We start from the raw sequence: 13,848 nt of genomic DNA, 5'->3' as shown, positions 1-13,848 counted from the left end.
AGATAGATAGATAGATGATAGATAGATAGATAGATAGATAGATAGATAGATAGATAGATAGATAGATAGATAGATAGATAGATAGATAGATAGATAGATAGATAGATAGATAGATAGATAGATAGATAGATAGATAGATAGATGATAGATAGATAGATTAATAAATAATGATTAAGAATAATTAAATTATAATAACATGTTGAATGAGACACTCCAGTTTCTGATAAAATAATTAAATCAAATTCAACTGTAGTTTTAAAGTGTGATTCAGAAGTTCAGAATATATGAATCCAGACGAGGGACTACTTTCTCTGCAGTTTGCAGCAGTGCTTCCAAAAGAGGAGTGAACTCAAGTCTGGCGGACGGACAAGTGTTTTCTCTGCGGTCTGATAGTCCTGTATGCTTTCACTGGGGCGGATGAATACCACGTGTGAGTGAGTGAGAGAGCGAGAGTGAGAGAGAGAATGTGTGTGTGGTGTGAGTGAGAGAGCGAGCTAGAGAGAGAGAGCCATAATGACTGTTACTACTCCTAGTGTAAATCAGTTTCTCGGCGCACAGAGCCACTAGCGCTCGCCAGAGGACGCATGCAGGGAATTTAAACCCCCTGTACTCAAAACACACCACAATATTCATTTAATCGCCGTAATTTAATAATGTGTCAACACCTCAGGCCATAGTTGCAGGAAGTTTGCGTGTTGTCGGTGGACATTTTTCGCACTTTTTTGCGGGACTATGGCGGTGGAGCTGCCGGGGAAGCGCTGCCTGTGCGCGAGCGGCTCTGGAGATCGTCTGCTGGAGCCCGCGGGGATCTCGCACTGGGGCTGGAGAGCCGGAGTCATCCGAGCGGCCGCTGCAGACTGCCCTGCGCTCACGGTAATACAAGAGAAAAGCTCATTATTTAGTTAGACACGCTTGTTTGTTTGTGTGTTCTCCAGTTTAAATAACTTCTACAAATAGCATTTGACATGTTTGCCAGAGCAAAGTTTGACGGAGCTGCTGATATGACAGCGAAAGTTGATTGTTTTGTTTCTGTCAGTTGTTTTAGTCAACAAACATTCATGCGGCTTTTACTATGAAGGCTGGGCGTGTTACTATGATAGAGTGGGGGAAAACACAACTGTGTGTGTGTGTGTGTGTGTGTGTGTGTGTGTGTGTAAGTGCGTGTGTGTGTGTGGTCATGGCTCAGCGGGATTCACTCAGACTAATCAGCTGTTGTGAGACAGTTTACTGCACTGCCGCTGTAGCGCCTAATGACTCCATCACTCCACCACAGCACTCAAACCGTCATCACGACGTGTTTTACACACACACACACACACACACACACACACACACACACACACACACACACACACACACACACACACACACACACACACCTTCTCTTTATCTTTATTATAGACTGATATTTACTTCAAACGGATTTGGAGAAAGATGGGATACACTTTACAGTCTAGCATTACTGTAATAACCAATGAACAACGCTAGTTATGTGGATGCAATTGCACTTAAACCGTCAGGTACATGATTGTAACGATAATGTGCGTTACTTGCATTTGTAACTACACTGAAAAATATTTAAAGATAATACCTTGGATTTGCTAAATGTTTTTTTTAAGTTAATTGGTTGTAAACAATTAATTTGGGTTTAATTTCAACAAACAAATTAATTTTTAACATTACTAAATTTAATTAGTTTAAATTCAGCAAATATAAATTGTTTGTGACAATTTTGCAGCATTTCTTTTAGTATGCATATCCATATTCATATATTATTAGTGTGTGACGAATATATAATGCAGTGACTCAAACAAAGATATAATACACTAAGTTACTAACCATGTATATTTTTACAGCATATCTATATACAAACCCATGTCACACATATAGATCCTACATCTAATTACTTTTTGTGGTTACATCTATAATTAGGCTCTTGAACTTTACTCTTACCTCTTGATCCAGCTTTAAGCTTTCCACGAAACTTGTTTGTAACCCTAACCACACTGCAAAAAAAAAAGTTTTTCTTACTTAGATTTTTTTTGTCTTGTTTCTAGTCTTAATATCTTAATATTCTTAAATCAAAAAGCATTTTCTAGACAAGCAAAACTCGTTGTCTTCATTTAAGAAATAATATTAAATAATACGGCAGTAAAGGCAGAGTTTTTCTTTAAAACAAAGCAAAATAATCTGCCAATAGGGTAAGATTAATAAACTGTTTTTTTTTCTTTTGACATTAGATTATTTTGCTCACCCCATTGGCAGATTATTTTGATTGTTTTAAGGAAAATTTTTTTATATCGCCATATTATTTCTTAAATTAAAACAATGTGTTTTGTTTGTCTAGAAAATGCTTCTTGATTTAAGAGTTTTTAAGATATTTGGACTAGAAACAAGGCAAAACATCTAATTAAGAAAAGCATGTTTTGCAGTGCATATCTCCCTGTCAATGTATACAAAGATAAGATGCATAATTTTTGGTGTCTGCATCAAGTTACATTTATAAAAGTGTATTCATAAACACATGTAAAACATTAGTTATCATACTGAATGACATTTTAGCGGGCGCCTTCTTTCGAATCAAAGTTGTATTATACTTATTTTTGTGTTAGTTCACAGTAAATTACAGCTTTTATTTCTTTAGTCGTACCTTTTTTTAATTAAGTCTTATAAATGCTATATAATTATGGTTATATGCCAGTCCATCTAATGCACCTAACAAATGAAAACTTATACATTCATTCATTTTCTTTCAGCTTAGTCCCTTATTTATCAGGGGTCGCCACAGTGGAATGAACCGCCAACTTCCAACCGCCGCTAACCACTAGACCATCGTGTTGCCCAATAAGCAATTTTTAGTCACACATTTAAGAGCTGAAAAAAATATATATTTTGGTAATTATATGTAGTAATAAGGTTTCATAGGTGATGCAATGTATAAAATATGCTGGATAAGTTGGTGGTTCATTCCGCTGTGTCAACCCTTGATTAATAAAGGGACTAAGTGGGAAGAAAACAAAGAAATGAATGAAATTCCTGATTAATTATTCCACAAATCTATCATAAACGCCTTGGATATTCATTAGCCGTGGAATCACTACATTTAGCAAATGCATGTTGACTCCAGTAAAGCCAGTATACGGTTCATTAGACTGAAGCTTCACACGCAGGCACCCTGTGTGTACTGCAGTAGGCATATTTGCATTTTTACAACCGTGAAGCTAATTATGAGGGTCAAAGGCGCACTTTCCTCCTACACTAGTGCTCAGTGAAAGAGCAGATCTCCCTCTGAGGAGCACACACTGCGTAACTGAAGTTGTGGCGGTGTGTTTCATTGACATTTTACCTGTAAATGAATGGTACATGTGCTGGGGTGCAAAAAAGAGAGCAGAAATATGTTGATTTTTTTTAATGTGGAATCATTGCCCAGTTTTAGCAATGTCGCCTCACAGCAAGAAGGTCTGTGTGTGTTAGAGTGTGTATATTAGTACTGGGTTGCAGCTGGAAGGGCATCCGCTTTGTTTAAAATATGCTGGAATAGTGGCGGTTCATTCCGCTGTGGTGACCCCTGATGAATAAAGGGACTTAGTTGAAAAGAAAATGAATGAATGAATAAAATTGTCCGTAGTGTATGTGTGTGAATGAGTGTGCATCCGCTGTGTAAAACATATGCTGGAATACCTGGCGGTTCATTCCGCTGTGGCGACCCCTGATGGTTAAAATGGCCAAAGGAGAATAATTGAATGAATGAATAATGAGCAGCATGATGTTTGTGTGTGTGCGTGACTGTGTTTTATTCAATGTATTCAGTGTTTTTGTGCAATGATAGTTTGGTCCTGCAGCTGCTGTCATATGCTCCCAGCTGTGAGTGTGTGTGTGTTTGTGTGTGTGTGTGGAGAGAGAGAGAGAAAGAGAGTGTGTGACTGGTTATTACAGTACTGGCGTTGTTGCTCAGATCATATGTGGTATGATTGGTTGGCAGAGGCTTGCATCCGTGTGCATGCATAATCACATTCATTTACTCAGCACAGGTGTGGGACTGCTATATCTGTGATTGTACAGCTGTGTGTGTTTGTGTGCCTGCTGTATATTTGTGTATATGCCTGCCTGTGTCTTTGTGTATTTGTGTGTGTGTGTGTGTGTGTGTGTGTGTGTGTGTGCATATCTATGTGTGTGTGTGTGTGTGTGAGTGAGAGTGCATCAGTATGTGTCAGTGTGCGCATTTCTGTGTGTGTGTATGTGCCTGGGTGTGTGTGTGTGTGTGTTTGCATTTGAGTTTGTGTGTCTGTGTGTATATGTATGTGTGTGATAGTGCATCCGTGTGTATTGTCTGTGTGTGTGTCTGTGTATGTACGCGTGTGTGTGTCTGCATGTAAATGTATGTGTCTGACTGTCGTGTGTCTCGTCTCTGTGTGAGAGTGAAAGAGAGTGCGTGTGTGTGAGTCTGTCTGTATGTATGTATGTGTGTGCGTGAATAAGGGAGAGAGAGTTTGTGTTTGTCTCTGTATGTGTGTGTGTGAGTATGTGTGTGTGTGAGAGAGAGAGAAAGTGCATCTGTGTGTGTTTGCGGGTCTCTTTGTGTGCCTGCTTATGTGTGTGTGTTTGTGTGTATGTGTCTGCATGTGTTTGTGTTTGTGTGTGTCTCTGTATGTATATTTGTGTGTGTGAGAGATTGTGTCTTTCTATGTGTGTGTGTGTGTGTGTGAGAGAGAGAGATTGTGTCTGCGTGTGTGTGTCTTTCTGTGTGTGTGTGTGTATGTTTGTCCCTGTATGTGTGTCTGTGTGTGTCTGTGTGTGTGTGTGAGAGAGAGATAGAGAGAGAGAGAGATTGCGTCTGTGTGTGTGTGTAAGAGAGATTGTGTCTGTCTCTATGTGTGTGTGTGTGTGTGTGTGTGTGTGTGTGTGTGTGTGTGTGTGTGTGTGTGTGTGTGTGTGTGTGAGAGAGAGAGAGAGAGAGATAGACGATGTGTGTTTGTGTGTGCCTGCTTATGTGTGTGTCTGTGTGTATGTGTCTGTGTTTGTGTCTGCATGTGTGTGTGTCTGCTAGTGTGTATGTGCATGTGTGTGTGTGCATGCATTTGTCTGTGTGTGTCTCTCTGTATGTATGTCTGTATATGTGTGTGTGTGTGTGTGTGTGTGTGTGTGTGTGTGTGTGTGTGTGTGTGTGTGTGTGTGTGTGTGTGTGTGTGTGTGTGAGAGAGAGTGAAAGTGCAGTGTTTATGGGTCTCTGTATGTTTCTGACTGTGTGTTTATCTGTGTATGTGTCTGTGTGTGTCTGCAATGTGTGTGTGCGTGTGTGTGAGAGTGTGATTATATCTGTGTGTCTGCTAGTGTGTGAGTGTGTGCATGTGTGTGTGACTGTGTTTGTGAATGAATGTTTGTGTGTGTTCATGGTGGGTCTCTGTGCTCTGGGTCTGTGTGTTTGTGTATCTGTATGTGTTTGTGTAAATGACAGTGTGTGTGTGTGTGTTTGTTCATGGGTCTGTGTGTTTGTGTATCTGTATGTGTTTGTGTATATTACAGTGTGTGTTTGTGTGTGTTTGTGTGTGTGTGTGTTTATGGGTCTGTGTGTTTGTGTATCTGTATGTGTTTGTGTATATGACAGTGTGTGTTTTCATGGGTCTGTGTGTTTGTGTATCTGTATGTGTTTGTGTATATGTCAGTGTGTGTGTGTGTGTGTTTTCATGGGTCTGTGTGTTTGTGTATCTCTATGTGTTTGTGTATATGACAGTGTGTGTGTGTGTGTGTGTGTGTGTGTGTGTTTTCATGGGTCTGTGTGTTTGTGTATCTGTATGTGTATATGACAGTGTGTGTGTGTGTGTGTTTTCATGGGTCTGTGTGTTTGTGTATCTGTATGTGTTTGTGTATATGTCAGTGTGTGTGTGTGTGTGTGTGTGTGTGTGTGTTTTCATGGGTCTGTGTGTTTGTGTATCTGTATGTGTTTGTGTATATGTCAGTGTGTGTGTGTGTGTGTGTGTGTGTGTGTGTGTGTGTGTGTGTTTTCATGGGTCTGTGTGTTTGTGTATCTTTATGTGTTTGTGTATATGTCAGTGTGTGTGTGTGTGTGTTCATGGGTTTGTGTGTTTATGGGTCTATGTGTTTGTGTATCTGTATGTGTTTGTGTATATGACAGTGTGTGTGTGTGTTCATGGGTCTGTGTGTTTGTGTATATGTATGTGTTTGTGTATATGTCAGTCTGTGTGTGCATCAGTGTGGGTTTGTGTGTCCGTGTTTGTCTTTTTGTGTCTATCTGTGTATGTGTCTGCATGTGTGTGCATCTATCTGCTTGTATGTCTGTATGTATGTCTCTGTGTGTGTTTGTCTATGGGTTTTTGTGTCTGCATGTGTGTACATGTAAGAGTGTGTATATATCAGTGTATGTATGTGTCAGTGACAGTGTCTGTCTGTGTGTATTTGTCTGTCTGTTTGTATGTGTGCCTGTTTGTTTGTCTGTATTTCTGTGTGCGTGTATATGGATGTGTGTGTGTGTGTGTGTGTGTCCGGATGTTTGTCTAAGTGTAAACTAGCAGGATTTTCCCTGTCTGAGAGCTCTGTGGCCCTCTGTGAGGTCAATTATTCTAGACTTTATCATTATTAAGTTGCAGTGAAGCTTCATTTGGATCATGTCCTCGGTTTATTTCTGCTATGAAGAAACTCTCCAGTGTTCTGCTCTTATTTTTAATGCTGGTTGGGAATATACAGCTCCGCTTGTTTATCAGAACAGCTGTCGGCCTCTTCTCCTGGTGTATTTATGTGTTTCATGAGCATGTGCTGCTTGTGTGTGTGTGTCTGTTAGTGCATGTTTGTCTTTCGGGACTCGTGTCTTTTACACCATTGGCTAGACGACGTCCCCGTGGCAACATCGGCTTAGCTGTGTGATTGACAGCTTCCCTGGGTTACAACCTCCTGCCGTGTTAGTGGGCAAACACACACACACACACACACATACACACACACCTCCTAATGCTACTCATCTCCTTTTTAACCAGTAGATTTACTCTGCTGTGTTCTCATGGGTTTAAAGCTTGAGTACATCTAGATAGTAGATAGCTTAAGATCCATTGTTTATAGTTTTACGAATTAGTAGCCATGATATAGGGCCTCAATGGTAAACCATTCATTCATTCATTTTCCTTCGGCTTAGTCTTTATTCATTAGGGGTCGCCACAGTGGAATGAACCGCTAACTTATCCAGCATATGTTTAACCATACATGTCAACATTGGGATGTGAAAATAGGGCATATTAATTATTAGATGTTATTATTACATGTACATGTCTGTTCAAACATGCACCCAAAACCCAGAGTGTCCACTTTCGCTCCGCTTCAAATCGCATGTGCAGAATCCGTTTGGAAAACTGTCTGTTTATCACTATAGAGCACGTCTGATAGTCAGGCATCGCTATATGACTGTTTTGAGGATTGCATAGGAGGGTTGACGATGCCTGTAATGGAAATGAAGGGAATCCCGCTGTTTTTATATTTATTTCAGTGTTTTCATGCTTAAACAAAATAAAAGTCAGAAGAGATTCACATTAAAGAGCGAGGAGCGTCCCCTGGTGGTTTTGCAGTATGGGTAGCATATAGGAAGGATCGACTATTAATTGTTTATTGCCACCTTTTATAGAAAGATTGAAAATACAAGAGAAATACGGGAAAATACCTTTACGGGATGATGGCAGGATAGAATTGTAAAATACAGGAGAATCCTGGGAAAAACGGGAGAAATGACAGGTGTTTTACACAGCGGATGCGCTTCAAGCCGCAACCCAGTACTCGAAAACACCCATACACTCTCATTCACACTCATTCACTCTGGCCAGTTTAGTTTATTCAATTCACCTAAAGCGCATGTCTTTGGCCTGTGGGGGAAACTGGAGCACCATGAGAAAACCCATGCAAACATGGGAGAACAGGCAAACTTCACACAGAAATACCAACTGGTCTAGCAGGGACTCAAACCAGTGACCTTCTTACTGTGAGGTGACAGTGCTGCCCACAGATTAATCATGTTGCCCTAAATTCTGAATTATGCAAAATAAAAGTTAACAGCTCTGAATCCAAGGTAAATATTAATCAAATTTTTGTATAATTATTAAAACAGTTTATGTTTGTGTAACTGAGTAGGCCGGTTAAGCCAGTAATGAAAATTCATAACTTAAATAGCCTCAGGTTCCAAACCTGTGGAGAAACCTCAAAAGGCTCTGGCACACTCAGAATATGGAGTCAATCTAGGGCCGTATATACTCGCAAAATCAAAGAAAGTTTTACAAACAAAAAAGAAAGTATTTAGCAAAAAAAAAAAAAAGAATAAATAAATGCAAATCTCAAAAATCAAAAGCAAAAAACAAAGCAATAATGTATTTTTTAGCAATAAAAATGAAATTTGCAATGATATATATGCAATTAAAAAAACAAAACTAAAGATTTGCAAAACTTTTTTATAGCATTACAATGCTCATTTTGATTTGCTCTTTAGTCAACCGTGAGTTTCTGCGCATTTCACTTTGTGGCCCAGATTTGACAAAGGGGTGAAGTCAAAAGAATTTATGGCAGTAAAGGCAATCCTATAAAAAATGTTTTGCAAATATAGTTTTTTTGCACTGCTTGATTTTTATTTGCAGTTCTTTTTTTTTTTTAGCAAATTTCTTTTTTATTCCTCAAAACCTGATTTTCTTTTTGCAGTTCTTTATTTTTTTAAATCTTTTTTTTCAAAAAAAAAAATTTTTTTTGGAGCTTAGCATTTATTTATTTATTTTTGATCAATACTTTAATTGTTTTTGCAAAATTTTATTTAATTTTGCAAGTATATGGCCTTAGATTGACTCCATCGAAAAATATATATCATTTTTGCGGGCGAGAAGAAACTTAACATCTTAAAAAGACAGTTTAGGCAACATTTCAAGTCATTTACTCCCTCTTCATTTGTTCAAAACCTATTTTGGGTGTATTCCTCTGTTGAACACAAAAGAAGATATTAAGAAAAATACTGGGACACATTATTGACTTCAAAACTATTTTCTTTTTTTTTGCTATAGAAGTCATGCTTCATTCACAATAGCAGCGACTTTGTAGCTGCCGGTCGCTCTGGGAGGTGATAGAAACCGTTTTGGCCGTTCCCACCTTGAGGTTGCATAGGTAACGTTTATGGTGTTATTTAAAGAGAGCGAATGAGTTTATTTGCTGCCGAAAGTAAACATTGTTCAGTAGTGGTGTAACAGATCACAAATCTCATGGTTTGGATCACACTATGGTTTTTTTAGTCATGGATTGGACCTTTTTTTTCAGATCAGCCAAAAAGGGGAGAAGACAAATGTAATTTGCTGTCTATTTATTACAAAAGCAGTACTGCAAGACACTTTTAGTTTTAATAAAAAGAACTTAGAAGCTGTAATTTTATTAAAAATAAAAATGAAGAAATAATCGGCTGAATAAAAATACATTGTAAAATATTCAGTACCGTGAAAAAGTCACTGTTACTGCTACTGTTGCTCATCACTCTTATTGTAGAAATCTGACACTATAATTTGTACAACAATATTTATTTTTTTGTCTCATTTTTAATAAATGATTCAGTTATTCACTCATTAAACTTTGTTTCATTGCTAGATGAATCATTTTTGCAGCATTATTCAGTGGCATATTTTGATACCTGGTTGTCACTACCTGTTGGTTAAATAATGTAATTGTGGGTTGTGATCAGTACGAATCTCTGATCATCCGTGATCCGTTACACCCTCATTGTTCAGAGAAAACACTAAATATAAGTGGAATCAGTATACAAAATGCTTAATTACAAAGATGACCAAGAAAAAAAGTGTGTCCTCTGTGGCTAATTATCTGCTGCAAAAGCAGGTCTGTGTTGGTCTCAAGCACAGAGAAGTCAACCAGCCTCTATGGGAGCTGAGAGAGGATCACGTGAGCTCTACTGGTGCTCCTACTGGCTGTCCCTCAAGAAAGTCGCTCTTTATTTGCAGAAAGTTAAAGAATATTCAACTTTATTGCATCAATCGATAACAGTCGATGTCTCTCGTGTAGATGGAAGTCGCCGGAAGTGGCTTACTCTCCATTAAAATGAATGATTGCTTGCCGCTTTGCTGCTGAGTTGCTTGTAGTTTAAACGCAGCATCAGCCAGCATTCATCAGAATATCTTCTTTTATGTTCAATAGAGTAAAGAAACTTAAAATGGTTTAAAACCATATGAGGTGAAATAAACTATAAATTTTTGTGTGAACTACCCTTTTAAGATTCAGACAGAAGTACTAATAAGATCCTGGTGAATGAACTCTGGTCTTCCGGTAATCTTTTAATGTATTCTGAATGGCACAAGAGCAATAAGTCTAGTTTATGTTCACTACTGTTATAAAACACCCGCCCACACACTCGTCATGCCCCAGATCCAGTTTCTGTTGGTCGATCCTCCTGGTGTTTCAAATGACGTGTAAATCATTATAATCATAGCACAGTCAGATCTTGGCTGTTCTTTATTCTTATCAAAACATCATGCAATGCCAGTTTGTGAGGGTTATCTCAAGGTCTACATAGCGTGGGATTTTTTCTGTTTGGGTTTGTTTGCAAACACCTGTTGTAAATAAACTTTTCTGTTATGGTTTACTAAAGTTTAGTGAATCCACAAGGCAAAAAAGCAGCCCAAAAGCCGCATCTGTATACTGTTTACATGTGATGTTTTTTGCTCCCTTCCTGAATTATGCTTGTTGTTTTCTTGTAGATTGAGAGATTTTGAATTAGATTTTTTATGTTATAAAGTTAAGTGGCTCAGTGGTTAACACTGTCGCCTCACAGCAAGAAGGTTGCTGGTTCGAGTCCTGGCTAGGCCAGTTGTCATTGTCATGGAGTTTGCATGTTCTCCTCGTGTTGCAGTGGGTTTCTTCCGTTTGCTCTGGTTTTCCCCACAAGTCCAGAGTACCCGCGGGGCCTTAAAAGCATTGAAAAAGTCTTAAATTTGATAATCTCAAATTAAGGCCTAGCCTTGAATTTGGTATACAAAGTCTTGGATTTTGTTACAAAGGTCTTTTTTTATATAATTTTATAATTTATATAATTTTATTTATATATTTTTTGCCTTTCCTAGGATTAAAGTTCATACCATAACAAAATTAACTGTTACTAATGTAGGCTAATTAAAAAAATTAATGCAGCGTAACGTTGAATCTTGCAGTCCACGTCATAGCAGAAAGTGCGTCGCCGTAGCTTACTATGGCGAGGGAGGCGAGCGCGAGTATTTACAACGCTCTGACTACTTAAAAACGCAGAAACTGTGCTCAATTTCACTGCCTGTGTGTTTTCTGGACAAGTGTCTTTTACTGACGCTTACAGCAGAAGCTCCTATTCCACTGCAATTGAGAGAATGAAAGTAAACTCTCTCTCTCTCACTGTGACCTGCTGGCGTGACTTTTCCTCTCCTCTCGGCTGTTACAGTGATACTTCTGGATAGAGGTCTGCATTGGGACCCAACCAGATTTTTTCCGGCGTTTGAATACATTTCCGAATAAAGCATGGGAATGGTTGGTAAATCGAGGGTAACTGAACCGAACCGTGAGACCAGTGTAGGTTCACAAATCTAATTTCTACATTAGAAGCATTGCCACCACAGCCAAGCAACATCATATCTTATTGTGGCTCAACACCAACTCTACGACAAACGCGTTGAGAAAAAGCCACAAACAGAAGTTGACAGGACTTAAGAGTGTGGGCGAAAAAATTGCTGCCAAGGCAGCAGAGCTGCGAAGGCTATAGTGTTCTAGACAATGTTTATATTTATTTGTTTATTAAAAATCAAATGTGTGTTACGCTGTTGCATATGTATTAAACATAACTGCCAATTTAAATAAACTGTTTTATTTAATTCAAGTAGTCACTTGTATATAATTATTTTCTAGGCTTCAAAATTTATACAGATTTTTACATTTTCCCTTCATACTTCTGTTGGAATGGGTACGAAGTTGACATTGAATTTCATTTAAAATGTAATTAAAAAGCTCCTAAAAAGCCTTGAATTTCATTTGGAGAATCCCGAGAGTACCCTGAAGTCCAAAGACATGCACTATAGGTGAACTGGAAAAACAAAATTGACTGTAGTGTTTAATTGGGTGCGTGAATGTAAGGGTCTACTCACACTATGCCATCCGTACCGTGACCAGGCCTGTTTCCCAGATCGTTTGAGAAGTGTGAGTGCGTTGAATCGGGCTCAAGCACGGTTCACTTGGCCGGCCCTGGCCCGGTTGGAAGAGGTGTGCCTGAGCGCGGTTCACTTGGGCTTTTCATGGTATGCTTGTGTGTGAGTGCAAAACGCGCCAAAGCCCGAAACTGAAAGCGAGATGTGACTTTTAAGGGGCTGTTTCATATGGATTTATTAATCATTCTTACTGTTCAGTGAACGCAAACTGCCGTAGTTTATTAAAGACGAGAACTCCTCACAGCACGACAGCTGCGCGCCTTCAGCAGACCTCCTCATTCCTGCAGAACGAGAGCTTTATGAATGTTTATGAGCGCCAAAAGTGGCGGATCTGTTCGGCGAAATATCTGACTGCGTGTCACCGCATCCCTAAGGACTGTTTGGCGAAACATTTGACTGCATGTCACTGCATATCAAACGACTAAAACGATATAACTAAAGAAATCTCCACTGTGCTGCTGAGTGAGAGAGCGCTTCTCACTGAACAGTGCAGCAGCGATGACGTAAGCGTGCCGAGGCCTGTTTGTGGTGTGAGCGTGGGCCGTCAAGGGGAGACGGGAGGGGGGAAAAGCGTGCTTTGGCCCGGTTCGAGGCAACTGTACCTAGTGTGAGTACGGCCTGAGAGTGTATGGGTGTTTCCTAATTCTGAATTGTGGCTGGAAGGGCATCCGCTGCGTAAAAACATGCTGTAATAGTTGGTAGTTCATTCCACTGTGGCGACCCCTAATAAATAAGGAAAATGAATGTATGTTCAATTTTGTATGCAATTAGTCACGATTAATCGTTAAACAGCATTAGTTTTAACAATGAAGCCTTTTATAATCTGTATGACAGCCTATTATGTTACATTTTAATTACAGATATTTGAGTAAAACAGTTTCTAAAATGACTTGTGTGACATGGGATAACAAGAGATAGTGTAACTATTTTATGAAAACTATAATCTAATAAAATTATAAAGATATAAATTAAATTTAGATATGTAAGTTCACTTCTCGCCTAAATATAACCATTATAAGCAGAACGTAATGAAATGTACAAACTAGAACTACATCTTCACTGTAAGTATGAAACTTGATTGGTTTCTTATTAAAGCTACAAAAGTCCTTCTGGTCGAGAGCAGCTCCAACTTAGGGTTTCACTTTTGCCGTTTCATTCTCAACCCTATGAAACCCTATCTTACACCCGGCAAAATAAGGTGCAAAGCATATATGACATGATTTGTTTCTGTTTTCATACCAGCTCGACCCTAATTTTCATGTTTTGTGCCATGTTGTTTAAATAGCAAATCAATGTGCACCACTTTGTGGACTTATGTGTGTTGAGACATAGAAAGGAGTCTTGAAGGGAGGGACTGGAACTGAAATAGACTGCGCCATTGGCCAACTAAAAGGTGGTCCAAAGTCCAGCGCAGAGCATGTTAATTATGCGCCTATGCAGGTCCAATGCGCTTACATGTTACTTAATATACACATAGGATGTGCAGCAATACACAAATATCTTTACATATGACAAATAAAAGATTACAATGTTACAAAAATTATTATTTTCTACATAAATATAAAAACACTACCTCCATGCCTTCTTCATGTTAGTTTAAAAAAAAAAGTTTATTCATGACAATTTGCATTTGTATAATGTTATTATTATC

General features: G+C 38.8%; 1 protein-coding gene across 1 annotated transcript in view; it reads left to right on the top strand.

The window, feature by feature from the left end:
* Positions 1–496: 496 nt before the first annotated feature.
* The window catches only part of jmjd1ca (jumonji domain containing 1Ca), a 139,943-nt gene continuing 126,591 nt past the window's right edge, over positions 497–13,848 (top strand). The window contains exon 1 of the mRNA XM_021467470.3: positions 497–873. Coding sequence (XP_021323145.1) covers positions 733–873 — 141 coding nt within the window. The 5' untranslated portion in view covers positions 497–732. The remainder of the gene's footprint in view (positions 874–13,848) is intronic.

This window comes from Danio rerio, chromosome 17, assembly GCF_049306965.1.
Source record: "Danio rerio strain Tuebingen ecotype United States chromosome 17, GRCz12tu, whole genome shotgun sequence".
NCBI classification, from domain to species: Eukaryota; Metazoa; Chordata; class Actinopteri; order Cypriniformes; family Danionidae; genus Danio; species Danio rerio.
Note: the sequence above shows the minus strand (reverse complement) of the source record. Positions and strands in the feature narration are given on the sequence as shown.